The sequence below is a fragment of the Saccopteryx bilineata genome, chromosome 1 (assembly GCF_036850765.1).
Source record: "Saccopteryx bilineata isolate mSacBil1 chromosome 1, mSacBil1_pri_phased_curated, whole genome shotgun sequence".
NCBI lineage: Eukaryota > Metazoa > Chordata > Mammalia > Chiroptera > Emballonuridae > Saccopteryx > Saccopteryx bilineata.
The window spans coordinates 141048396-141072984 of record NC_089490.1 but is presented as its reverse complement, the minus strand read 5'-3'; the positions used below and the strand labels follow the sequence as shown (position 1 = coordinate 141072984).

Genomic DNA, 24589 nt, shown 5'->3' with positions numbered 1-24589 from the left:
CACACACACACACACATACACACACACACACACACACACACCCCAGTACCCAGAGAAGGAGGAGGTTCAGGTTCCTGGGTGGCCCTGAGCTGTGGGGATCCAGGATTGGCCCCACCTTGTGTGTCTGATTAGGGAGATCCTAGCAAACTGATGAACCCCAGCCCTGCTGTCCTTGAATGGGTGTCTGGGATTTGGGCCTCATAGGCATTGGGGTAGTGGCAGGGGCACCCAGGTAGCAGAGTGCAGGCTGGGAAGTGGGTCCTCATGGAATAAAATGTTTTGTGAAGAACTGGATTTCTTTCTCTTTTTTTTATATATAAGTTTTTTTTAAGTATTTTATTTATTTTTATTTATTTATTCATTTTTAGAGAGGCGAGAGAGAGGGAGAGAGAGAGACAGAGAGGGAGAGAGAGGAGAGAGAGACAGAGAGAGAGAAGGGGGAGGAGCTGGAAGCATCAACTCCCATATGTGCCTTGACCAGGCAAGCCCAGGGTTTCGAACTGGCGACCTCAGCATTTCCAGGTCAACGCCTTATCCACTGCGCCACCACAGGTTAGGCTATATATAAGTTTTAACTCAAACCAATCTACATTGATTTGTAAAAGTCCCATTTCCAGTAGAAAATATACACCAGAAAACAAAGTAAGCCTGCAGGTGTCTTGATCATGACAATCTGACTTTACCGCATCCCTGTTCACACGCCATGGCTCCCAATTGCCCTCAGCGTAAATCCCCAAGACTGGTTCTCACTGCCAGCTTGATGGCAGGCGCAGGAGAGAGGGGCACAAGATGAGTCTGCTCCTGTATGCATGGGACACTGTGTCCACCTCAGCCTCTTGCTTCTGGCAAGTCTCCCAATCCCACCCAACCTCCTCTCCTCCCTGGCTCACTTCTTCGCCCTAGGACTGTGGCTCTGGTGTCTTCTGTCCTGCCTCCTCTTCCTTCCTTCTTCTTCTTTTTTTTTTTTTTTAGATTTTATTTATTCTTTATTTATTTATTTATTTATTTTTTACAGAGACAGAGAGTCAGAGAGAGGGATAGACAGGGACAGACAGACAGGAACGGAGAGAGATGAGAAGCATCAATCATTAGTTTTTCATTGCTCATTGCAACACCTTAGTTGTTCATTGATTGCTCTCTCATACGTTACTTGACCGCGGGCCTTCAGCAGACCGAGTATCCTCTTGCTGGAGCCAGTGACCTTGGGTTCAAGCTGGTGGGCTTTTCCTCAAACCAGATGAGTCTGTGCTCAAGCTGGCGACCTCGGGGTCTCGAACCCAGGTCCTCTGCATCCCAGTCCGACGCTCTATCCACTGCGCCACCACCTGGTCAGGCTCCTCTTCCTTCTTTAAGCATTTATTATTACCTATGGGTATGCTGCACACCTTGCCCTATACTCTTTCCCAGCCCCATGGGAAGGGTCAGCAGATATGGACCCACATTATAGCAAGGAGGTTATATCATACAAGTCCTGTCTCGTTGTTGTTGTTGTTTTTTGTTTGTTTTGGGTTTGTTTTTTTTTACAGAGAATGAGAGAGTCAGAGAGAGGGACAGACAGATAGGAACAGAGAGAGATGAGAAGCATTAATTATTAGTTTTTTGTTGCAACACCTTAGTTGTTCATTGATTGCTTTCTCATATGTGCCTTGACTGCGGGCCTTCAGCAGACTGAGTGACCCCCTGCTCAAGTCAGCGACTTTGAGTTGAAGCTGGTGAGCTTTTGCTCACACCAGATGAGCCTGCGCTCAAGCTGGCGACCTCGGGGTCTCAAACCTGGGTCTTCCGCATCCCAGTCCAATGCTCTATCCACTGTGCCACCGCCTGGTCAGGCACAAGTCCCATCTCAAGATGAAGGGAGGATGCAAGTGAAAAGTATAGTCAAAGTTGGATCAATAAGCATCCACTGTGACTTGTTCAGATATTTATGTGTGTGTATGTGCACCATTAAGTGGCATTAAACAACATTAAGGCCCTTCAAGGGGTCTTAACTTGGATCTGAATCCTGCATTTGCCCTGTCTGACCTTGGCAAGCAGCCATCTCCCTAGGCCTCAGTTTCTCCACTTTGTATTGTGATAACTCAAATTGTTATCAAGCTCCCTAGAAGTGGTGGGTCCGTGGGTGACAGGGGCCAAGCCAACACAAGGGTTTACCAAGCGTATCCCTTTTTCTTGAGAAAATGCAAAAAGCTGCTTTGAATTCTGCAGGAGTTTTATTTATTTACTATTGGGGAGACAAGACAAGGTGTCACAAATGCAGAGAAGGTGACGATGGTGCCTGGGGCTCCCTGGAGGTGAGACATTTGGCCCTTAGTATCTGGTGTTGCCACAAAACCAAGGGTCCTCCAAGCAAGAGTGAGGGTTTTTTTTTCCCCAAGTTGGCTCCACAAAAGACAAATGACCTGGGATAGGTGGTGAGTTCCTGTCCCAGGAGGTAACCAACAGTGTCCTCCTAGATATGGGTTTTATGCTGCTGTGTGGCATCAGGAGTACACCAGACCAGACCTTCTGTCTTTGGCTCCTCCAGGCCATACCCCAGGAGGGCTCAGTGGGGACAAAAGGTCAGCAGGTCTTGCCATGTGCAGCCACTGAGGCAGCAGTGGCGGGCAGGGTTGGTGGCAGTTGCCCGGCGGTGATGGTGATGATGAGAGGCCTGGGGCAGGAGCTGTGGGTCAAGTACCAGCATGGGGTCCCCGTTGGCCACCAGGCCATGGAGGAGATGTCGTCCTTCCAGCCATTGCAGCAGCTCACCTGGAGATAGAGTTCAGCATAGATGGGGGACCCCAGAATACCCCCATTCTGTGAGCCCACCCCTACATGCTCACATCCCACTGAATGCCCCACCAAACACTCTTCATTCACACATAGAGTGAGTACTTATTGAGTGCCTACTGTATACTGGGCACATTTAATCACCCATCCAGGTGTGTACACTTTAAATTTTTTATTTATTTATTTTTTGCTTTTTTTTTTTTTTAGATTTTATTTATTCATTTTGGAGAAGAGAGAGAGAGAGAAGGGGGAAGGAGCAGAAAGCATAAACTCCTATATGTGCCTTGACCAGGCAAGAGTGGGGTTTTGAACTGGCGACCTCAGCATTCCAGGTTGACAATTTATCCACTGAGCCACCACAGGTCAGCCCAGGTGTGTGCACTTTTTTTTTTTTAATAAATTTTTTTTTTGTATTTTTCTGAAGCTGGAAACGGGGAGGCAGTCAGACAGACTCCCGCATGCGCCTGATCGGGATCCACCCAGCATGCCCACCAGGGGGCGATGCTCTGCCCATCCGGGGTGTCACTCTGCCGCAATCAGAGCCATTCTAGCGCCTGAGGCAGAGGCCACAGAGCCATCCTCAGCGCCCGGGCAAACTTTGCTCCAATGGAGCCTTGGCTGCAGGAGGGGAAGAGAGAGAGAGAGGAAGGAGAGGGGGAGGGGTAGAGAAGCAGATGGGCGCTTCTCCTGTGTGCCCTGGCCGGGAATCGAACCCGGGACTCCCGCATGCCAGGCCGATGCTCTGCCACTGAGCTAACCGGCCAGGGTCTTTAATTAATTTTTTAGAGAGAGACACACAAATAAATTTGTTGTTCCACTCATTCATTGGTTGATTTTTGTATGTGCTCTGTCGGAGATCTAACCTGCCACCTGGCCATGTCAGGACAATGCTCTAACCAGCTGAGCTACTAGACCAAGCAGGTGTGTGCACTCTTAATCCACACCCACACTCAAGTCCTTAGCAGTGCACATTCCCACGTGCCACCTCTCACATGGACGCATGGACACTTCACAGAGCAGAAGACAGCAGAAGTGACATATGCCACTTTCATGTGCATGAATATGTACACAGTGGGTTCACATGGACACATACACACATCCCTGGATGAGCAAACATAGGTACATGCCCTCAAACCCTCTCCCAGTCCCCCCCACACCTGCCATGTTTGCCCCTGCACACCTATCTGCACCAAGGTCACACAGATGCACGAATGCAGGACACACGTGTGACATATGTGCTCACAAACCTGTTTTGTCCCCTCGGCACCAGGGAGGAGGAGAGTGAGCACTGGCCTCCCGGAGCACAATTTAAGGGAGCACCAAAACTCAACAATCAAAATCATTCTATTTTAATGCAGTACTTTAAAAAATCCAAATTAATGCAAAACTGCATGAAGACCAATGTACTGAAACGGTAAAGACGGCAAGACTCTGCCTCCTTGCGCTAGGTCTTCCCTGCAGGGCGGGGAAGGCATCCTCTGTACTCGCACACAGCACGCAGCTGGCAGGTGGATCCCCGGCAAAACGCCCACGGCCTGGACGCCCACCTGCTCCCTGTGCACCCGTCCCACTTAGAGACCCAGGAACACAGTTCCAGCCTGCCCCACTCACGGTCGCTGCCAGCCACTGGCCTCCTGGCCTCGGGGGACCAGCGTGGGCCCCCACACACTCGCACCAGTGCTCGAACAAAGTGGTGGCCACACAGCTTCTCTGGCACCTCCAGGGTGGGGGCGCGGCCCAGCGCTAGTCCCAGAGCAGGGCCCAGCAGCACCAGTGCCCAGGGGAAATGGCGGGGGTCCATGGTGGCAGAAGGTGCTGGAACCCAAAGGGCATCCCCCTTATAGGCTCTCAGCCCGCCGCAGCTGGGGACCTTGGGAGAAGGAGGAAGCACGTGAGAGGGCCCAAGGAGAGGGTCGAGGGCAGGGTCAGGGCCAGTTCAGTGTAAGCCTGATGCTGTTCTCATAATGACTTAATTAAGCTTTGATGGAGGCAACCACCTCACTGATAGCAATTTCCAAAAACATATGTTTGCCCAGCAACGGGATGAGTGCCAGGCGACCTTCCCCCATGAGGCTTCTATGTTTTAGAGATCTTGGTTGATTTTGTAACTGATCATTTGGGCCACTTGCTTTTTCTCTTTCACTCTTTAAATTACCACTCTCATGTTTTAAATCTACCAATAAAGGATGAGTCTGCAAAACCCAAGGCCTCCAATCCTCAATGCCAATAAAAGCAGAACCCCAGACTTGAGCACGTTCTCTCTACCCCCCACCTCACTGTGTGGCCTCAAGTACGCTGTGTAAATGTTACAGATGCTAAAAGAAATAAACTTTTATTTTTTTTTCAACGTTCCCTGGTACTTATTGTGTCTTGTAATCACAATAAGAAACATAGGGGCTGGCGCAGCCACAACTTTGGTTATTGATAGGCTAAGATGGACGCAGTAAGGATCTCTCTCAATGGGCCAGGGCTTTGGATGCACTTCCCTCAGGTAGACCACTGGCTAAGGAGTCTTTATTATTAACCTTTTATTATTTTTTTTATTTTTATTTTTGTATTTTTCTGAAGCTGGAAACGGAGAGAGACAGTCAGACAGACTCCTGCATGCGCCCGACCGGGATCCACCCGGCACGCCCACCAGGGGCGACGCTCTGCCCACCAGGGGGCGATGCTCTGCCCCTCCGGGGCGTCGCTCTGCCGCGACCAGAGCCACTCTAGCGCCTGGGGCAGAGGCCAAGGAGCCATCCCCAGCGCCCGGGCCATCTTTGCTCCAATGGAGCCCTGGCTGCGGGAGGGGAAGAGAGAGACAGAGAGGAAGGAGGGGGTGGAGGTGGAGAAGCAAATGGGCGCTTCTCCTATGTGCCCTGGCCGGGAATCGAACCCGGGTGCCCCGCACGCCAGGCCGACGCTCTACCGCTGAGCCAACCGGCCAGGGCCTATTATTAACCTTTTAAAAGAAGTGAAATAGGTAAACTGAGAACTAATAATTTCACAGGGTGATGGGGAGTGGCATTTAGCCAACTGAGACCAGGGACTTCCAGAATCTTGTCGTTATTAATGTACCCATGAGGAAACTGGGGCTCAGAGAGGGAACCCCACACTTGCTCAAGGCTAGAGGAAGCTGGACCCAGGGGCTGGGGGTACTGGCCAGTTCTGCCTCTCTCACATTAGGGCCCCCTTGAGCTGGGCAGACTGGGAGACCCAGAACAAAGGTGACTATTTGCTCACCACCTACTGGGTGCCAGCCAGGTGTCCAGGAGGCCTTATGACCATGTTTTATCAAGAATGAAAACTAAGGCAGAGAGTCTGAACTGAAAAACTGGTCTTGCTCAAGCTTAGAGTAACCCTTCACCAAAGCAGGCAGCTTTTCCTGGGCTGAGAGATCTCTTTGTCTCTCTCTCCTGCTCTCTTTTCCTCCCTTCCTGCATATCTTTGTCACTTTCTCTGTCACTCTCCATATCTTTCCAGCAGTCCTGAGGAGCACACAGGGGACCAGCTTGGCCCTTCTGATGCTGAACCCCTCCCCATAGCCTATCCCTCCCAATGGGACCTTGCTCTCTAACCCCTGCAGAACAGCCTGTTCCATCCACCCACCAAGAGCCTGTAATCAGCTCCCCAGGACAGAGCCAAGGCCAGCAGCTGGGACTGGGGAGAGGGCTTCTGTCCTTCGTTGTCCCAATCAATGCCCCATCCTGCTGCCTCTCCTCCTGTGGCTTGTCTTGAGGCCCCCACTGTGCCCATCAGGGGTCTCTATCCCCCAGCCCTAAGCACATTTTTCCCCAGCTTGCTCTCCTCACAAGGTTCCCCATCGCTGAAGTACAGCAACAAACCATCCCTTCTATTGAACTCCTTTATTTATTCAACGAACAGCCCAGAATCCCCTCTGTGCTCACCCTAGTCCAGCCCCCATGGAGCCTCCATGTCAGAGGAGGCAGAGCTGGACAGTCACCACCCCAGCCCTATGGTCAGAAGGACGTACAGGGCTTGCTGGGAGTGGTGAGAGCACACCAAGGAATGCTGCAGAGACGTAATAGCTGGGGTTTTGAGTGATGAATGTTTTCCAGGACAACTAAATGGCAGAAGTCTTGCAGGCAGGTGAAGTGTGATGGGGCTTAAACTGCATGAGCCTCCAGAAGATGGCTGCACAGCCACGGGGATAGCACTATGGAACTGGGACCCAGAGAGTGGAATCAACTTGCCTACTGTCACACACAAATAAGTGGCAGAACCATGACTCCAATAAACTCTGTACTCTGAGACTCCTCACTCTCGCTATGCCATTCTCTCTACCAAGAATGCCTTTCCCTCCCTTAACTGATGAAAAGCTCCTGTCAAGTTCCAGGGTCATCAATGTGTAACCCCCTGGTAAAGACAGAAAGGGACCTGGCATACAGGTGGGGGAATAAGCCTTGGCATACAGTTAGGGTAGACTAGGACCCCAGCCTCCCCTGGCCCTTCATACAATCCCAGTCACACTTGCTCCCCAAAAAAGTTAATTTTCAACTAGAGTGGCTGCTCTTGTCTTTGGCTTCCTCCAGTGAGAGCAGGATGGGAGAACAGAAGCCTGAGATTATATGTTTGTTTGTTTATTTGTTTATTTATTTATTTATTGTATTTTTCCAAAGCTGGAAACGGGGAGAGACAGTCAGACAGACTCCCGCATGCGCCCGACCGGGATCCACCCGGCACGCCCACCAGGGGCAACGCTCTGCCCACCAGGGGGCGATGCTCTGCCCCTCCGGGGTGTCACTCTGCCATGACCAGAGCCACTCTAGCGCCTGGGGCAGAGGCCAAGGAGCCATCCCCAGCGCCTGGGCCATCTTTGCTCCAATGGAGCCTTGGCTGTGGAGGGGAAGAGAGAGACAGAGAGGAAGGAGGGGGGGTGGAGAAGCAGATGGGTGCTTCTCCTGTGTGCCCTGGCCGGGAATTGAACCCAGGTCCCCCGCACGCCAGGTTGACGCTCTACCTCTGAGCCAACCAGCCAGGGCGAGATTGTATATTTAAAGGTATACAACATCCCTGCTGGAAATGAAATAGGAAGACATCCTCAGAGGATGGGATGATGGGAGGAGCTTAAATGTGGTCCCTTGGAGGCAAGGCTCAGGGGGCTCTATCCAGGCAGCTGTCTTGAATCTACAAGTTCCAAAGGCCATGAAACTGCTGTTGCTTCACAAGCCAGGGATGCCCCCCAAATGCAATGTCATTTGACTCATGGGTGTCTCCATGAGGCAGGCCTAGAGAGGAGCAGCTTCCCAAACGAATTCATAGAACCCAGAGGTCTGTGTGCAGGAATTGTAAAAATGACAGTGAGTGGGGGTTTCCTTCCAGACACACTGGGAAAGTGTGCATCTCATGCCTCTGGCTGCTACCCCTGGCTGCCACTCCACAGTGCATCCAGCTGGGGACCCAAGGTGCTGAAGGACGGTCGGTCTTGTGGGCTGGGAGCCCAGCACAGCTTCATGAGCTCATGAACCTGACGGGATGGGAGGAGACAACAGGGTCATATGGGAATAGAAGGAAAGACATGAATCTATTCACTGTTTTAAGGTATAGACTCCATCCCTCCCCTGCTCCAAAGCCTCCCATGGCTCCTTATGAGTCTTAAACAAAATCTCACCCCCTCCCCTGCCTCACTCCCTCCGTTACCTCCTTCCTCATTCCATGTAGCTACATTATTTGAATGCATCAAGCTCATTTCCACCCTGGGTCTTTATAGCTGCTGTGTCCTCCACTGAGAAAGCCCTCTGCCAGCTCTCTCCATGGGTGAGCTCTTCCTCCAGAATCACTCCAAGAAGCCCTCCCTGATTACCCCTCCCCCCTCACTTCCCCCTATTCATACCCTTCCTACCAGAATGTTCTGGTTAGCTTCTGCTGGTTAGGGGAAGACCGTTTAGTCCCCAGCACTAGCACATAGTTGGCGCTCCGTGAATGTTTGTGGCCTGAGCGAATTACTTTTTTTTTTTTTAATTTTTTTACCATGCAATGAAACTTTTATTAACATTTTGAACAGGTTTAGCTATTACTGAAATGGTGATTTCTAAACTTAAATTGGGGCAGATAGCTAGAATGCAGAGTAATGCCATCACTGGGCACTACGAAAGCGCGAATTACTTTTTGAATGACGAGCCACATGGCAGAAACTTCCACAACAGTTGTGATGATAAACCATAAGAGTCCACCATTTTATTTAGCACCCACTGTATCGGGGGCTCTGCGCTGAGCATGGGGGTGGGTGTTAATTCCTCTGATCTTCTTCCTCTCTATAAGGTGCTATTATTTCCATTTTGGATATGGGTAAACTGTAGCTCTAAAAATGTTCAGTCTCACACCCCAGCAGGACCTCTCAACCAGGAGACCACGGGATGGACTCAGAGGAGTCAGCTGGCCTGCCCAAGATCCCAAGGTGGGAAACTGACTCATTCCCTCCAAGCGCTCACCTCACCAGGGCAGGCTGGAGGTGCAGGCAGCCTCTGGCCCTCTGCCAGCAGATCCAGGAGGCGGCAGAGGGCGGGAACATCTCGCTCACATCCCATCATCCGCAGGAACTCCTAGAGCCAAGGGGGAATGCCCATAGTGGGGGGGGGGGGCACTCCGTGATGGAGGGGAAGGTCCCAGCTGGTGATTAGAGGGGTAAGCCATAGTGAAAAGAGGAAGGGGCCCACACCCATGGCTCAGTTGATTCGAGAATGTCTGCCCCAGGTGCTGAGGATGGCTCCATAGAGCCTCTGCCTCAGGCGCTAAAAAATAGTTTGGTCAGGAGCGATCCCAGATGGGCAGATCATCGGCCCTAGACAAGGGTTGCTATGTGGATCCCGGTGGGGGCACATGCAGGAGGCTGTCTCTGTATTACCCCTACTCTCACTTAAAAAAAAAAGAAAAAAAAAAGAAGGGGCTCAACTGTGGTGGGGTGAAGGGAGGGTCCTCTGTAATGGAGGACAGAGGGGTCATCTGATGGAGAGGGAGGGGTCCTCTGTGATGGAGGATGCTGCCTGCACGGATGGGTCAGCCATAGCCAAGGGGTGGGGGGTGGAGGGTGCTAGGGACCCAAGATGTTAACTCACAGCAGACGGGCTGCAACTCTTATCGCTGTAGGTGAACAGCTCATAAAGAACGACCCCAAAGCTCCAGACATCCGACTGGCGCGAGAAGATGTTGTCTGAAAGGGATTCCGGGGCGTACCTGGAGGGGACAGGGCTGCCTTGTGATGGAAGCGCCGGGCAGAGGACAGAGAATGAACAACCTTCTGCTGGGGAAGCTGTACAGGGCAGGTGGGACTATGAGAAGGTCAGACTCCAGCTCTCGGGTCTCAGTTTCCCTGGTGGGATGGGGGTGATTCTGTGGCTAGCCCGACAGGACCTGCTTGAGAATGGGGGTTCACAGCTGCAGGCTGAGGAGGAGCCAGTACGGAGTGGGAGGGACGAGGCTAGGGCGAGCCCAGGGCAGTAAGGAGGAAGGGGTCGGGTCAGAACAGTGAGAGCAAAGATAGGGGAGAGAAGCAGACGGCCAGGGTGGAGTTCAGGGCGCAGATGCAATTGTGCGGCGGGGCCAGTCGAGGGCGGATCTGAGTGTCGGGAGAGGAGGAGCCATGACACTGGGAGAAGGGGTTTGGCTGGAGAGAGGCCAAGGAAATGGGGAGGTGGGGAGGGGCCGGGTCCCCACCAGAAGATGGGGCTTTGGCCCGGCTGGCGGACAACGTAATAGTCTTTGTCGAGTGGCAGCAGCTTGGCAAGGCCGAAGTCAGCGATCTTGACATGCGTCTCGCTCTCTACCAGAATATTACGCGATGCTAGGTCGCGGTGCACACAGCGACAGGAACCCAGGTACTCCATGCCCTGCGGGCGCACACGTGGTACAGACCCCAGGATGACTCAGCAGGTGCCCTGAGCCTGATTTTGAATCCAGCCTCAAACTCGACCCCAACCCAGACGCAAGCCTAACCGCACCCCTGCCCCGTCTTGCTCTAGTCCTGACCTTAGACCTGACCCGGACCCCAAACATAAACCTTCAACTTTCCTCTGACTCCACGCAGACTCCCACTCAAGGCTAGTCAGCTAGGCCCCGCACGTCCCGGGCCTTCCACCCTGCACCTTGCAGATCTGCGAGGCGTAGAGGAGCAGGCGGCCGACACCAATGCGAGCGCGGTGCCGCTGAAGGAAGTCACGCAGGCAGCCGCTGGGCAAGTATTCCATGACCAGCCGCAGGCTCTGGCGGCCTAGGAGGCAGGGGAGGCGGGAGGCGTCACCAAGAGGCCCAGCTCTGTCTACTCTCCTCCCTATTCTTTCTCCAGTTCAGAGTGGGACCTTGGGTTCTTCCCGGATTCAGTATCGCTTTCTATAGAATGGGAAGGAAACAACACTTACCGCTGATGTGTCTTGTGTACTTTCTGATATACACTGATTCATTGACACCCCATAATGATCCATTTATCAGGTGAAAAAATTGAAACGCAGAAAGAAATCACCCTCCCAAGGTTGGCCTACTCCTAAGGGATAGAGCTGGATAAATAATACCGTCCACAGGGCCTACTGCTGTTCACAGACAACCCCAAAGTGGTCCTGTAGGAGGATGAGGATAAGGGATTTGGGAGGGGGTGTACCTGGGCCATAGCTGACACCACGGTACTTGACAATGAAGTCGCTGTGCATGGCTTTGAGGATCTGGATCTCCCGCTGGAAGTCCCTCTGCTGTTCTGGCCCGCTGTGCTGCAGCTGCTTCACTGCCACCAGGGCTCCTGTGTTGTCTCCCAGCGGGTCATAGCGGCAGAGTTCCACACTGCCAAAGTTGCCCTGAAGGACAGCAGGGATGGTGTCCACATGCCTGGGTGCCACCCTGCCCACCGCAGCTCTGTCCACCTCACCTTGCCCAGCTGTGAAATGTACTTGAGGTGTCTCTCCTCAAAGATGGTAGGGTCCTGGCAGGCATAGAGCTGGGCACCATTCCACAGCCCATCACGGGGCGCCAGGGCACCAGGTGTGGGGTCCGAGAGGAGCTCATAATCTGGGGGCCATAGACAGTGAGTGTGCAGCACAGGGGTCAGGAATCTTTTTGGCTGAGAGAGCCTTGAACGCCACATATTTTAAAATGTAATTTCGTGAGAGCCATACAACGACCTCTGTACATTACGCATTATCCAATAAAAAATTTGGTGTTGTCCCGGAGTGCAGCTGTGATTGGCTCCAGCCACCCGCAACCATGAAAATGAGCAGTAGGAAATGAATGGATTTTATTACATGAGAATGTTTTATATTAACATTTTTTTTTATTAAAGATTTGTCTGTGAGCCAGGTGCAGCCATCAAAAGAGCCACATCTGGCTCACGAGCCATAGATGCAGCACATCAGGCCTTAAGCTGACTTGCTGTGTGACCTCAATCTGCATGCTTACCCTACTTGTGCATTATGGCAGGACAACTGCAAACCAAAGGGTACTTTGAGGGGCTGGAAAAGGTGACCTCTGGGTCACGGCAGTGCACACCCTGTGCAACTGCACATGGCTATGGAGACTGAGGAGCCTTCCCAGATTCCACTGCTATGAGCTGCGGTCACATAACTGAGTTCAGGTTGATGGGGGAAGATGTGCTGGGTACCCCTTTAGGCCTGGCCCATGGAAACCTAGCATGGGACCCTCCACCCTCTTTCTCTTGCCTGCAGAGTATCCAACAGAGACCTAAGGCCAGGGGATGGATTGAGCCACAATGGGAGAGGTGCCTATTGACCCGAACACCCTCACTGAAGGAGAACTAAACTCCATCATAGTCATCTTTGAGCTCGGGGGTCTGTTTGTTACAGCAGCTGTCAAGGCCATGCTGACTATTACAGTCACCAACACTCCAATTCTGTCAGGCACACAGGTTGGACTCTGCTCCCACTGGGCCCAATACCACATGCAGGCCCTGCCCACCCTTCCTGGCCCCAGGGAGCACCTGATGTAATAAGGTTGTTCAGGTCACGGATGACAGCACGAAAGGAGGGCCTATGGCTGGGCTCATAGGCCATGCACTGTTTGATAAGCAGGGCCAGCTCCATCCACTTGGGAGCAGGCAGCTGCTGCCGTTCTTCATAAAACTGAAGCTTCTGAGGGTGGGAGGAGAAGCTGGTCATCCCCTGTGCACCCTCAGAAGGCCTTCCCAGGCCCACCCACCCTCCCCAAGCTGGACTTTAGTCCACTCCTTCTGTCAAAGGAACTCTGACCTTGGCAGGATCCAGAGCACTAATTGGCATTGTGACACCACTGAACACTTCCCAGACTGTGGCACCGAAGCCCCACTTGTCAGCTTCCAAGGCAAGTGTGCGGGCTTCCTGGAGACATTCAGGTGCCACCCAGGGGATCCTGTCAGTGAGCACTGGGTGGGGTAGAGATGGTATCAAGGATCACTTCCTTGCCCCACAAGGTCCCTCCTCCCTCCAGCCCCTCTATACTTACTCTCCAGACTCAGCACAGTGGGACTGACACCAGGATCACTCAGCTTGATGAAGGGTGGGCTCACGTCGTCCCCCTCCCGAGCCAGGAGCACCTTACGGGCTGAGACATTGCCATGCAGGAGGCCTTTGTCCTCCTAAGTGGGCCGGGCATAAGGAAGTGCCAGGGAGGGTTTGATTAGTGAGTATGCTGGCTGGTGAACTACACACCTTTCAAAGCCCACCTGGCACTGCTTGGACCACATCCAGAATCTTCCCTAGATTACTGGCAGCCTGTCTGGCCTCCTCTAACCCACTCCCTAACTATGTCCTTCCTCTTCTCAAATACTGCTCTACCATGTGGCTTACTGAGCTTGGCAAAGGTCCTCAGCCTGGCATTCAAGGCCTTTTGAAATCCAGCCCTTGATCATTCTTCTCATGAGCCCTCTTCCATGCCCCACCCTAGTCTCCTGCCAGCTGAACTGCCTGATGCACCCAGACATGGAACATACTCTCAGCTAGCTATAGGTCTTTGCCAAGACTGTCCTCTCAGCCCAACGTGCCCTCCTTTTCTCCCCAGGATTAACTACTGCTCAACTTTGAAGGCCCTAGCTCCTTGGGAAGATTTCCCTTGCCTAGCCTCATTGCTCACTGCTCCCCAATATCTACAGATTACCAGCAATTCCCTTCTGCTCTTACAAACCTGAGCCTGTACATATGCTCTTCCCTCAGTCTAAATGCCCTCCTCTTGCACCCTTGTCAAACTACTTTTCATGCTACAGAGCCCACATCAATTGCCCCTTCTCTCTGTGAATGAAGAATGGTGCAGGCAGAAGAGAACTCACCAGATAGTTCAGGGCATAGGCCAGCTGTTTGATCACCTGCAGCTTCCAGCTGGCAGGAACCAGATGGCCACACTTGCGTAGATATGTGTCCAGTGCTCCCAGGTGTACAAATTCCTGTACCATGATGCCTGGTGGCAGCATAGGGAGGGAGGGGGTTGAGAGGTAGAGTCATGAGAACTCTCTGCTCTGATTGTTCCCTTCCCTGAACCTCCATTCTTGCCCTACTCACCTCTGCACCACTCCACCTCCTATCTCAGAAGCATGCCTGAAATGCCTGGAAGGTTCTGAATTCTCTGTATCTCACTTCTAGCCCTTTGCTTATTTTTGTGTCTTTTGCCTGAAACACTCTTCTTCCTCTTCCCTAATTCTGACTTATCCTCACCTCCACAGAACCATTGCCTGACCTCTAAGCTGTGTCAGTGGCTTCTGACCATCCCTGGTGCCCTGTGCTGTCTGCATCACACAGTGTTATATCACCCTGCCAGCCTGTCACGTTCTCTGCTGTGCACCCAACTCATTACACATATGGGGCTAAATTAAATGGGTGAAATGGAGGCTTGAAGAGACAATGTGGCCCTTACTAAATTGTAGAGGGGGTACACAGTAAAGTGACATTGGAACCCAGGTCTGGCTTGAGATAATTCTGGGGGCTGGGTATTGGCTGGAGCATAGAATTGCTGCCCAAGGAATGATGAATAAGGGGCATATGTACAGCGATGGCCTGTCTGTGTATTTCTAAGGCTGCCATGGATAGGCTCAGTGAGGCAGAGCAGGGGTGCAGATTGGGGGCCTCTTACTGTCTTCGGCCATGCACACGCCATGAAGCAACACGAGATGCTGGTATGACACTTGGCTCATCAAGCTTGCTGCTTCCAGGAATGACTGGGGAGGCCAGGAGAGAGAGAAAATACATGGGTTCCTCCCACTCCAGCGTCCAGCCAGAGACCCCACAAACATTCTGCTCATACACCAGCCTCAGAAGGAGGCCTGGCCCCAACCTCCTCTAGCCCTGGAGCCCACTATGAGTGCACACAGCACTCTGTATCATAATTTTCTCATGGCGGCTATAAATGCCCACTATAGTCTACCTTGAGTCTCACAGATAACGGGAGATTTGGGGCTGAGGAAGGTTGAAGCCTTCCCCGCTGTGGCCCAGCCCCTTTGGTGCCTTCACCTATATCACTCCCTTATCCTTTGCTCACTCCTCTCTGGCACACTGGCTTCCTCACTGTTCCTTAAACATACCATGCTCAGTCCTGCCTCAGGACCCTTGCACTGGCTGTTCCCACAATCTGGTATACTCTTTCCATTTGCATCTCTATTCCTTGACCCTTCTGTACTTCATTTGGAGATGTTGTGGCTACATTTTTGTGCTTTTAAATGTCTCTGACTCCACCACTCTCTCTCCAGTCAGCTCTGATCCCAAAGGCCTGGTCTCCACCTGCTCACCTCCATGCAGTTCTTATGTTTAGCATCCAACACTTTGAGCAGCACCTCTGTCTCCCGAGGCTCCCCATCTACAGCCTCATGGCGACAGCCCCGGTAAATCTTCGTGAAGGATCCGTGACCCAGGTTCTCATGCTGGAAGGTGAGGGAACAACAGAAGAGGCCAGTAAGGGGGTTCCTGTGGGATTCTAACTCCCCACCCTGTCCTGAGCAAGGAACAGGCACTGGAACCAATTTACAGTTGATGCACCAGAAATAGGTTAAATCACATGCCTGAGGCCACACAGCAGAGGTGGATATAGACTAAGTCTCTGGACACCAGCTGAGGTCCCCACTGAACCCCCATTCCCTAAGTCCCCTTACCCACTCCAGGCTATCGGCAGGGATCTTGTGAAATGTCATCTGACTTAGCTGGCATCCGGAATGGGGCTGAACAGGGGATGATGTGGGTGGACTGCAACCACTCCGGACTACAATCAAATTGGACTTTTCTATGAGGATGGGGTAAAGAGAAAACTGAGGTCAAAAATAAAAAGCCCTCAAAGATTTGATTAGTCCTTGTCTTAGTTTGGGGACTTCCCTGGAAGTTGACCCTGAGATAAGGACTCCAGGGCACATAATTTACTTGAAAGGAGACTCCAGGTAGCCCCGAGGTGGGGATTGCAGGGGCGGGGGAGTAAGAGAAAGGTAAGGAACCCTGCAGGGGGCTCCAATGAGCAACTAGTGTTATGGGCAACCTGGTCTCAGTATTGCTAGGGGTTCTGGGAGACTCAGAACTCACACCTCAGAGTTGTTCCATTCCAGGGCTTTGAGAGTGAAATTCACCCAGAGGAAAAGGCAAGAGATCAAGAGAGACTAAGTGCTAGTGGCATCCTTAGATTCAGATTCCGGATTCAACTAGGCAGTACTCTATCTCACAAGCAAATAAATTAACTTCTGTCCCCAAACCACTTTGACCTGCATTTTCTACCGCTTGTCACACAAGAACTCTGACAAACAGAATGACAGGGCCCCAGATCAACTGCTCAGCTCAGTGGGCTCACCTTTGGGTCTAGGAGTGCAGCAGAAGGTGAGATTCAGTGCAACCCCATCTACATGCAGGTCATCATCCCAGCAGGCTGTCAGGACCTCTCGAAGACTGCTGTGGGATCGGCCAAGGCCAGCCAGGGAGAAGGTTCCTGTGGGGTCGCACCGGATGAGGCAGCCCTTGTAATCAGGGCCCAGGGGAGTCTGCAAGGAGGAGTGGTCCCTGAATGGGAGTAAGCAGCACCTTCTCCCTTGCTCCCTCTTCCTTGAGTACCACAGGCCTCATTTTGATCTCTAAGCCTTTGACATATCCTGTTTACCTCCATGGGGAATGTTTATCCTTCCCTTCTTCAGGAAGCAAATGTTTGGCATAGTGGCACAGGTGGTGGCACAGTGGATAGAGAACAGAGGTTCAAAACCCTGAGGTTGCTGGCTTGAGCACAGGCTCATCCGGCTTGAGTGCCGGCTCACCAGCTTGAGTGTGGGGTCGCTGACTTGAGTGTGGGATCATAGATATGAAGGTCGCTGGCTTGAGCAACAGGACACCGGCTCAGCTGGAGCTCCCCCTCCCCCATTAAGGCACATATTAGAAAGTAATCATTGAACGACTAAAGTGCCACAACTACGAGCTGATGCTTCTCATCTCCATTCCTGTCTGTCTGCCCCTGTCTGTCTGTCTATCTCTTTATACAAAAAAAAAGGAAGGCAAATGTACATGCATCTTTCAAGTCTCAACTCAAATTTCACCTTCTCCAGGAAGCCCTCCCTGCCCTCCTGGCTCTTAGTGGTAGACCAACCTGGACACAGATAGTGAGGAGAAAACTGTCGAAATCCTGGGGGCTGCGGCGGAGAACGTAGGAGCCAGGAAGGGAGCCCCCAGTCTTGAGCTTGTTGATAGCAAAATCCAGGCTTGGAGAAGGTGGGAGGGAACCGAGATTCCAAGACAAAGAGATGGAGACAGAGAAACCAAGCCAGGCCTGGTTTCTAATTCTGGTCTCTCCAAAGCCATGGGACCCTCACCAGATAACATTTTCTCCCTCACCCATATATAAAATGGGCCAAAAGATGGGTTTCTACCTAGGAGATTAAACAAGAAGAAATGGCCCTAGGACCCTAGTTGTCACGGGAAGGGACACTGCTAACCTGGGCACCAGAAGGGAGACCCCAGTCTCTTTGAGCACCAATTATACACCAGCCACTGTTCAAGCACATAACCCCTTCTCCAAGACTCCTGGGAGGTGAGGACACTGAGATACCAAGAAGGAGAGTGACCAGGATTTGGACCGGGGTGGATCTGGCTGCCAAGGGTGAGCATGTGAGGCTGGTCCTTACGTGATGGGGCCATGGCACTGCTGCGCCACCTCCTCCAGGAGCCGCGGCGGTGCCACCTCCTTGCAGAAGTAGTGCTGGGAGTCAGTAGTCAGGCGGAAGTAGCCGTCCACAAGCGCCACGAAGGACAACGCGGCTGGCAGCCCTGGAAACTCAGCCTCCTGCAAGCGGCCACGTTAGCGCTTGCTAACTGTGGTCCCCGCCATCGAGTAAATTGGGAGAAGAGAGGGTCCAACACCCACCAGGATCTGGTTGTCTGTCCTGGTGATGGTGACCAGGCGATGCTCCCCAGCCGGGCCAACACGTGGGGCCTGCTTGATGCTGATGTCCACGATTTCTGGAAAGTCGCAGAAAGGCTGGAAGACCTGGGAGAGAGGAGCAGGACTAGGGGTGGGGTCCGCTTCCTCAGAGCTCCCAAACCTCTTGGAAGCCTGGACCCTACCAATCCAAGACCATGAGCCTCACCCCTCTCAGCCTGGACCAGTCCATTCTTTTCCCATCTCGCTCTTGCCAAGCCCCACCTCTTCTATCAATCCCACCCCTCTCAATCCCTCCTGGTCCAGCCCCAAATTTCTTCCACCCTACTCCTGCCAAAGCCCTCCTCCCCTCAGCGGGTTCCTTCCCTGAGCCTCTCCCTTACTTAGCTCTATCTTCCTGACTCTCTTAGGCCAGTAGGAAGCCCGCCCCCTCTCTTAGTTCTGCCACTTTTCTGTACTATCAGCCCTGTCTGAGCTCCGCCCGCCCAACCAGTCCACTCCCACTCAGCACCGCCCATTTTTTCATTCCCGCCCCCTCGCTCAGCCCTACCGCTCACTTAGGAAGCCACAACCTGAGCCCTCCCAGTCTTCCCCCTCATTCGGCCCCGCCCCAAGAGCGCTACCCTCTTTCTGCCCCTCCTCCTAGTCCCCGCCCCTACCGTTGGCCCCACCCAGTATCAGCTTGCACCTCCTGTGCTCCTGGACTCCAGGTAATGCCGCTACCACCAGCTACACGGAGCAACCCCGACGCATCCTGATCACCAGCAGCCCCGGGGAGGCCCACGAGGAAGGTCTCGGTGGCCCTGGCCGGGTCCAGTCTCTCTAGGTCCATGATGTACTTGACCATGAGTGAGTGTCTGTCAGCCTGGCAGGCGGTCACGCGGCTCAGGGCCTGGCGCACCCTCCTCCGGATGCGTCTCCGAGTAACGAAACTCAGGCCCTGGATCAGGTCGCGCAGGCCGGGGGGCAGGCAGGTCTTGTAGCTGCGATTGGGGAAAGTGGTCGCTAAATATGGAGAGGAGTCACTCACTGCAGGGACTGACAGGGACTGACAGGGACACACACCAACCGAGGTTTTAGTGGAGGGGCTGTAGTATGGTTTCCCGGGGGCGAGGCATAAGGCACTTAACGGAGACATGCTCAGGGACACGCATAGGGACAGGGCCTCAGTTTGTCAAGGGCCACTGAGGCCCACAGGACAGACAAGGACACAGGCAGGCCTTTTAGGGGCAGGAGACAGGGCCCTGCAGCCTCAGTGGGGTGTATGACTGGGTTGAGAGGCCTGGGTCACATGGACACACTGCAGTCTTGTAGGTAGGGAACTCTGGGGTTCCTGAGCTTTGGGATGCCCTGGTAGAGTCTTGTTTGCTTACTCCCAGGTAGCCAGGCACCACAGCCTAGAGGTCCTCACCTGACAGTCTTTAGCAGTTCCTCCGGCTGCTGGGCCTGCTCACAAGCCATCTGGGCCAGGTCCAGCACAGCCAGGCTGAGACATTCGTCCTGCTCCTTGAGCCCAAGACCCACGGGGAGGCGGCCACTCACCAGGTCGTCGCGGTGCTGGGGGCCAGTCATAGACCAACTGTGAGCCAAGAAGTTGCCCTGTGGACCCCCATCCCTGGGCTGACCCCCATTCCTTGGGTTGCAATAGGGACGGTCAGCCGAGGCCAACCCTGAGGTTGCTCTGTGGACCCCCCCAGCCCTGGGCCAAACCCCACACAGACCCCTACCTGAGCAAATAGGTGCTCCAGGGCTGGCAGGTCAAGGATGGCACTGGCCAAGTCCTTTCGAAGCCCAAAGCGGTGACACTTCTCTAGCCCAAACCAGTTGGGGAAGTAATAGCTGTGCAGGGGAGAAAAGAACCCTGGATGGAGTACGGGGTAGGGGGGAATATGGAGGGATAGAGGGCTGCCAAGACCTCACAGAGCCCACGATATGCCAATGAAATGCTGTGACCTTGGACAAGCCACCTACTCTTTCTGGTCTCAGTTTCCTTATCTGTGAAATACACCGTGATCACACCCGCCCTGGAACACCCACTGGGAGGTACAGGGAGATGATACATTTTAAGATCACTGTTTTAAACTCCCTTTTCCTAAGCCCTCAGCAAAAGGCATCCCATTCTGGTATCTAGCTCACAACGGCAGGGGTGGGGCGGGGAGTACTTCCTACCGGAGCCTGTAGACGAGGACCTGGGTGCCCACCTCCTCCACGGAGAAGATGTGGCTTGGGGGAAACCAGCAGGACAGGTCCTCCAGGGCCAGAGCAAAGAGGGAGTGGTAAACCGGCAGGATGCCTGAGGGGATGCCTCTGTCAGCTGGTCTCTTCATTGGTCATCTTCAGCCCCCACACAGTTCCACAGGGCTTTGTCACCTTTAGCTTTGATACTGTGTCCTACCCCTGCTCACATATACTCCAGGGCTCCCCATTGCCTCAGGAGAGAAGCCATACACCCACCCATTTTCTCAGGGCTCCCTACCCCTCTCCCCAGAGCACCTCTTTCCACTATACACTCTACCTGGAGGGATGATCTGCTGTTTTCCCTCCTGTGCTATCACACCTCTGAATCTTTGCACATGCCATTGCCTTTGCACCCTCCCTCCTTACCAAACTCCTACTCATCCCTTAAAGCCTCAGGTCCAGTGCTGACCCAGGTTAGCAGCTATTCTAGCTCCCAATCCAGGCCCCCACCCCTATCCAATCCTCTGAGCACTGTAAGGACCCACTCACCACTGGCTTTAGCAGCCTGAACACACAGCTCTTCAGCCAAATGATCACCAAAGGAGAAGGATAGGCGCTGAGGGGGCCTAGGGCCCCGAGGGGGCAGCAGCACATGCAAGGCACCAGCCTCTGAAGACGAGAGGCTGCAGGAGCGCTGAGGGATCAGAGGCATCTCCTCACTCGGGGGCGCCATGAGTGCAGCCTGCCTGGACAGAGAGAGGCAGCCCTCAGTTCTGGGCAGAGGAGACAAGACTACAAAACTCCTGGATTGGGCCTGACCAGGCGGTGGCGCAGTGGATAGAGCGTCGGACTGGGATGCGGAAGTACCCAGGTTCGAGACTCCGAGGTCGCGCGCGGGCTCATCTGGCTTGAGCAAAGAGCTCGCCAGCTTGGACCCAAGGTCGCTGGCTCCAGCAAGGGGTTACTCGGTCTGCTTAAGGCCCACGGTCAAGGCACATGTGAGAAGGCAATCAATGAACAACTAAGAAGTCGCAACGCACAACGAGAAACTGATGATTGATGCTTCTCATCTCTCTCTGTTCCTGTCTGTCTGTCCCTGTCTATCTCTGCCTCTGTAAAAAAAAAAACAAAAAAAAAACTCCTGGATTGGGAAGGGGTGGGGGTGGGGTGGATTGGAGGAGTAACAGTGATATTGCTGGTGAAGTAGGGACTCAGCTGGAGAAAGAGAAGAGGGATTAGAGATACACAAAGAAAAGAAGATGGAGAGAGACAGAGAGGGAGAGAGGGTTCTAAGTGTGCAAAGAGAAGCCACAAACCTCCAGGTGAGGGCTGTGCAGCAGGCTGGAAGATACCCTGCACCCAGATTTCTGTGAACTCACACCAAACACTCTTCTTGGTGCCCCAGGCAGATAGATATCTCCAGTCAATCTGCAGCCTCTACATTAGCCCCTAGCCCAGCCCATCACCCAGGAAGACAGGAGCAATTAATCATAGATGAACAGATTTGCCAACCAGGAAGCAGATGGGTACTGGCTTTTGCATGTAGGGCTTTACAGCAGTAAGGATGTCCAGCACTATCTGTTGGTGGCACTCCCTGTTGGGGGCGGGTAGTATTCAAGCACTTTGGGCTAGAAGCTTCTGCATCTTACATAATTTGTGCTCTGGGGGCAGACCCAGTCTGTAGACTGCCAACAGGGGTCTCTGTCTGTCTCCCCAATTCCCCTCCACCACCATCTCTATCTCCATCATTGAGCCCCCCACCCCCAGAGCGTCTCAGGGCCCCCAGAGAAGGAAGCCCAGGAGGAAAATGCCCCCTTTATTCACAGCATTTGACACATGCTAACCTCCAGCTCTTTCTCAAGGGTCACTCCTGGAGAACCCCAGAGCTCAGTGTCCCTGGCTGAGCAGGGCAAGGGCTTGGCCTTTGAATCCAGTGAGAGCAAGCACGGGAGGTGGACAAGAGCCACTTCACCTGACCTGAATTAAGAAGGTAAAAAGAAAATGTTGGGTAAAAAAACTATGATACAAAATAATAGTAGGGGGTAGGAGGGGACAGCAGTAATGCATTTTTAATGCACTCAGAATATAAACCTGGCCTGACCAGGCAGTGGCACAGTGGATAGAGTGTCAGACAGGGACTCAGTGGACCCAGGTTCGAAACCCGAGTTCACCGGCTTGAGCGTGGACTCATCTGGTTTGAGCAAGGCTCACCCACAAGCTTGAGCCCAAGGTCACTGGCTTGAGCAATGGGTCACTTAATCTGCTGTAGCCCCCCCCCCCCCGTCAAGGCACATATGAGAAAGCAATCAATGAATAACTAAGGTGCCACAACTAAGAATTGATGCTTTTTATCTCTCTCCCTTCCTGTCTGCCTGTCCCCATCTGTCCCTCTCACTGTCTCTGTCATTAAAAAAAAAAAAAGAATATAAACCTGGGGCTGTAGTAGGGAAGGCCCCAGGCCTCAGCATGTCCTGGTCATGTGACCCTAACAGGGATCCCACCACTGGGGCTCAGTTCTGTGAAATGGGCTGACTCCTGACCTGCTTCAGTGAGGTGGTTCTATGAGCCCTCTCAGAAGTATCAACACATTTAATCTACAGTAACTGACCCAATCCTTGGTGATATGCCCAGCAAGCACTTGACAAATGCCAGCTAACCAGACAAGAAGATCCTCAGCAAGGTGGTTTAGTGGTTACTCTCAGGGAGGGAGAGTGTGGTAGGGAGAGAACTTTCTCCTAGGGACACCTCTGTCATCAACTCCCAATCCAATTATAGGAACATTCACAGCTTCAGGAGCCCGGAGATCCCTGTCACTCCCCACAGAGAGGACCACTGTCCTATTTCTAATAGTCAAACTGATCTTACCCATTTTGCACTTTTATGTAAACAGAATCACAAAGCACATCTTCTGTTTAAATAAACCTTAAGAAAACATGATTGTTTAAATTCTGAAAGTAAAAAAAGGAAAGTCAGAGGTAAAACCCCAGGGTTTGGAGCCAAGAAAAACGCCCTTATGTTAACACCAACATTCCCACATCCTATAAAGCAGGGGTCTCCAAATTACGGCCCACGGGCCCACATGCGGCCCCCTGAGGCCATTTATCCGGCCCCGCCGCACTTCCGGAGGGGGCACCTCTTTCATTGGTAGACATTGACCATCTCATTAGCCAAAAGCTGGCCCATAGTTACCAATGAAATACTGGTCAGTATGTTGATTTAAATTTACTTGTTCTTTATTTTAAATATTGTATTTGTTCCTGTTTTGTTTTTTTACTTTAAAATAAGATATGTGCAGTGTGCATAGGGATTTGTTCATAGTTTTTTTTTATAGTCCGGCCCTCCAACGGTTTGAGGGACAGTAAACTGGCCCCCTGTATAAAGAGTTTGGGGACCCCTGCCATAAAGGCTGGCCGCCCTATGCTCTGGCCTGGGGGCTGGGAGGATCTGGTCTGGGAACCGTTTCCTCAAGGGTGCTGAGCTCCCCTAGGCAGGTCACAGTGATTTATTCAGTTGCAAGAGCTGTGCATGTAAAGGCTCATTTTGGCCCAAAGCTAAGGCCCAGAGACCTAAGCGTTTTGCCAGAGGCCACACAGCCAGCCATCCGAGCTCATGTCTGTCTAGCAGCTTCCTTGGAGGCCTGGAAGGCAAACCTGCCTTTGCTATCACAGTTCTCTCTCACCGCCTTGACATCCTCAGACAATACTCCACCCTCCCTGTGCCTGGCCTGAGCCATGTGGCACCACCAGCTCTTACCTGGCAGGTAGGGACCCTGGGCCAAAAACAGGAGGCCAGAACCGGGTGGCAGTGGAAGGAAAGTCCCACTGGGCTCTTTCCTGTGTGTGGGCCCCTCTGTTTCCTGAGTGGCTGTCACTTACCGAAAGTCATGGCCTTGTGGGGGATGGGGGCGGGGAGGTGAGAGGGCCTAGCTAGGGAGAGGCAGAAAGATCCGGAAGTTTACATTACACAGCAGCAGCCCTGTTCAGACAGGCTGCTGGCGACCCCACACCCAACAGCTGACAGCACAGAGGAGGGCTTAGGTGACACAGCAGTCTCAGCGAGCTCTGGACTCTCTGCGGGACCCTAGCAAAATCCCGGATCCCCAGGCCTCAGTTTACCCATCTGTGGCATGTGTGGGTTGGGCATACAAAGGAACTGTTGGAATCCATGGGAGTCGGAAAGACCTGAGTAACAGGCTTTATTGAAAGGAAGAAAGGAACCCTGCTGGGCACTTCTCCCGGGGAGAAGAGCACTGGTTACAGACTAGGGGCGAGTTATATAGTGTTTGGGAGAGCCTGAGGGGATACTGAGGCAAAAGTCCTGGTATGTCCGGAATGCTCCTTCT

At 52.9% G+C, this 24589-nt stretch overlaps 2 protein-coding genes across 6 annotated transcripts; both read right to left on the bottom strand.

Moving 5' to 3' along the window:
• Nucleotides 1–2542: 2542 nt before the first annotated feature.
• INSL3 (insulin like 3) lies at nucleotides 2543–4570 on the bottom strand. The gene is made up of 2 exons (XM_066253287.1): nucleotides 4381–4570; nucleotides 2543–2748 (listed from the first exon to the last, which is right to left on the bottom strand). The coding sequence occupies exons 1-2, from the start codon at nucleotides 4568–4570 to the stop codon at nucleotides 2543–2545; spliced, it is 396 nt and encodes a 131-aa protein (XP_066109384.1).
• A 2794-nt stretch (nucleotides 4571–7364) lies between these two features.
• JAK3 (Janus kinase 3) lies at nucleotides 7365–24095 on the bottom strand. Of its 5 annotated transcripts, XM_066269815.1 has the most exons (25): nucleotides 24001–24091; nucleotides 22092–22224; nucleotides 20797–20993; nucleotides 20239–20362; nucleotides 19797–19908; nucleotides 19481–19626; nucleotides 18758–19052; nucleotides 18055–18177; nucleotides 17816–17973; nucleotides 17281–17392; nucleotides 16501–16687; nucleotides 15821–15948; nucleotides 15461–15592; nucleotides 14809–14893; nucleotides 14012–14139; nucleotides 13192–13324; nucleotides 12960–13111; nucleotides 12692–12842; nucleotides 11627–11766; nucleotides 11366–11555; nucleotides 10857–10981; nucleotides 10429–10601; nucleotides 9831–9948; nucleotides 9207–9317; nucleotides 7365–8242 (listed from the first exon to the last, which is right to left on the bottom strand). In XM_066269815.1, exons 3-25 carry the CDS (start codon nucleotides 20978–20980, stop codon nucleotides 8135–8137), a joined length of 3315 nt encoding a protein of 1104 aa, XP_066125912.1. In that variant the 5' UTR covers nucleotides 20981–20993; nucleotides 22092–22224; nucleotides 24001–24091; the 3' UTR covers nucleotides 7365–8134. The 5 variants fall into 5 exon arrangements, with proteins under 5 accessions (XP_066125912.1, XP_066125940.1, XP_066125923.1 ...); XM_066269843.1 differs by lacking the exon at nucleotides 22092–22224 and having other exon boundaries at nucleotides 20271–20362; nucleotides 24001–24095; XM_066269826.1 differs by lacking the exon at nucleotides 22092–22224 and having other exon boundaries at nucleotides 24001–24089.
• Nucleotides 24096–24589: the final 494 nt, after the last annotated feature.

Excerpts from the sequence above, each read along its gene's own strand:
- INSL3 (XM_066253287.1), bottom strand. The coding sequence starts at position 4,570 with ATGGACCCCCGCCATTTCCCCTGGGCACTGGTGCTGCTGGGCCCTGCT. Across the intron at positions 2,749-4,380 it reads GCCAGTGGCTGGCAGCGACC|GTGAGCTGCTGCAATGGCTG; the intron begins GTGAGTGGGGCA and ends CTCTATCTCCAG.
- JAK3 (XM_066269815.1), bottom strand. The coding sequence starts at position 20,980 with ATGGCGCCCCCGAGTGAGGAGATGCCTCTGATCCCTCAGCGCTCCTGC. Across the intron at positions 16,688-17,280 it reads TCCTCACTATCTGTGTCCAG|ACTCCCCTGGGCCCTGATTA; the intron begins GTTGGTCTACCA and ends TCCTCCTTGCAG. Across the intron at positions 10,982-11,365 it reads TGGTGTCAGCTATGGCCCAG|GCCGCCAGAGCCTGCGGCTG; the intron begins GTACACCCCCTC and ends CCTGCCTCCTAG.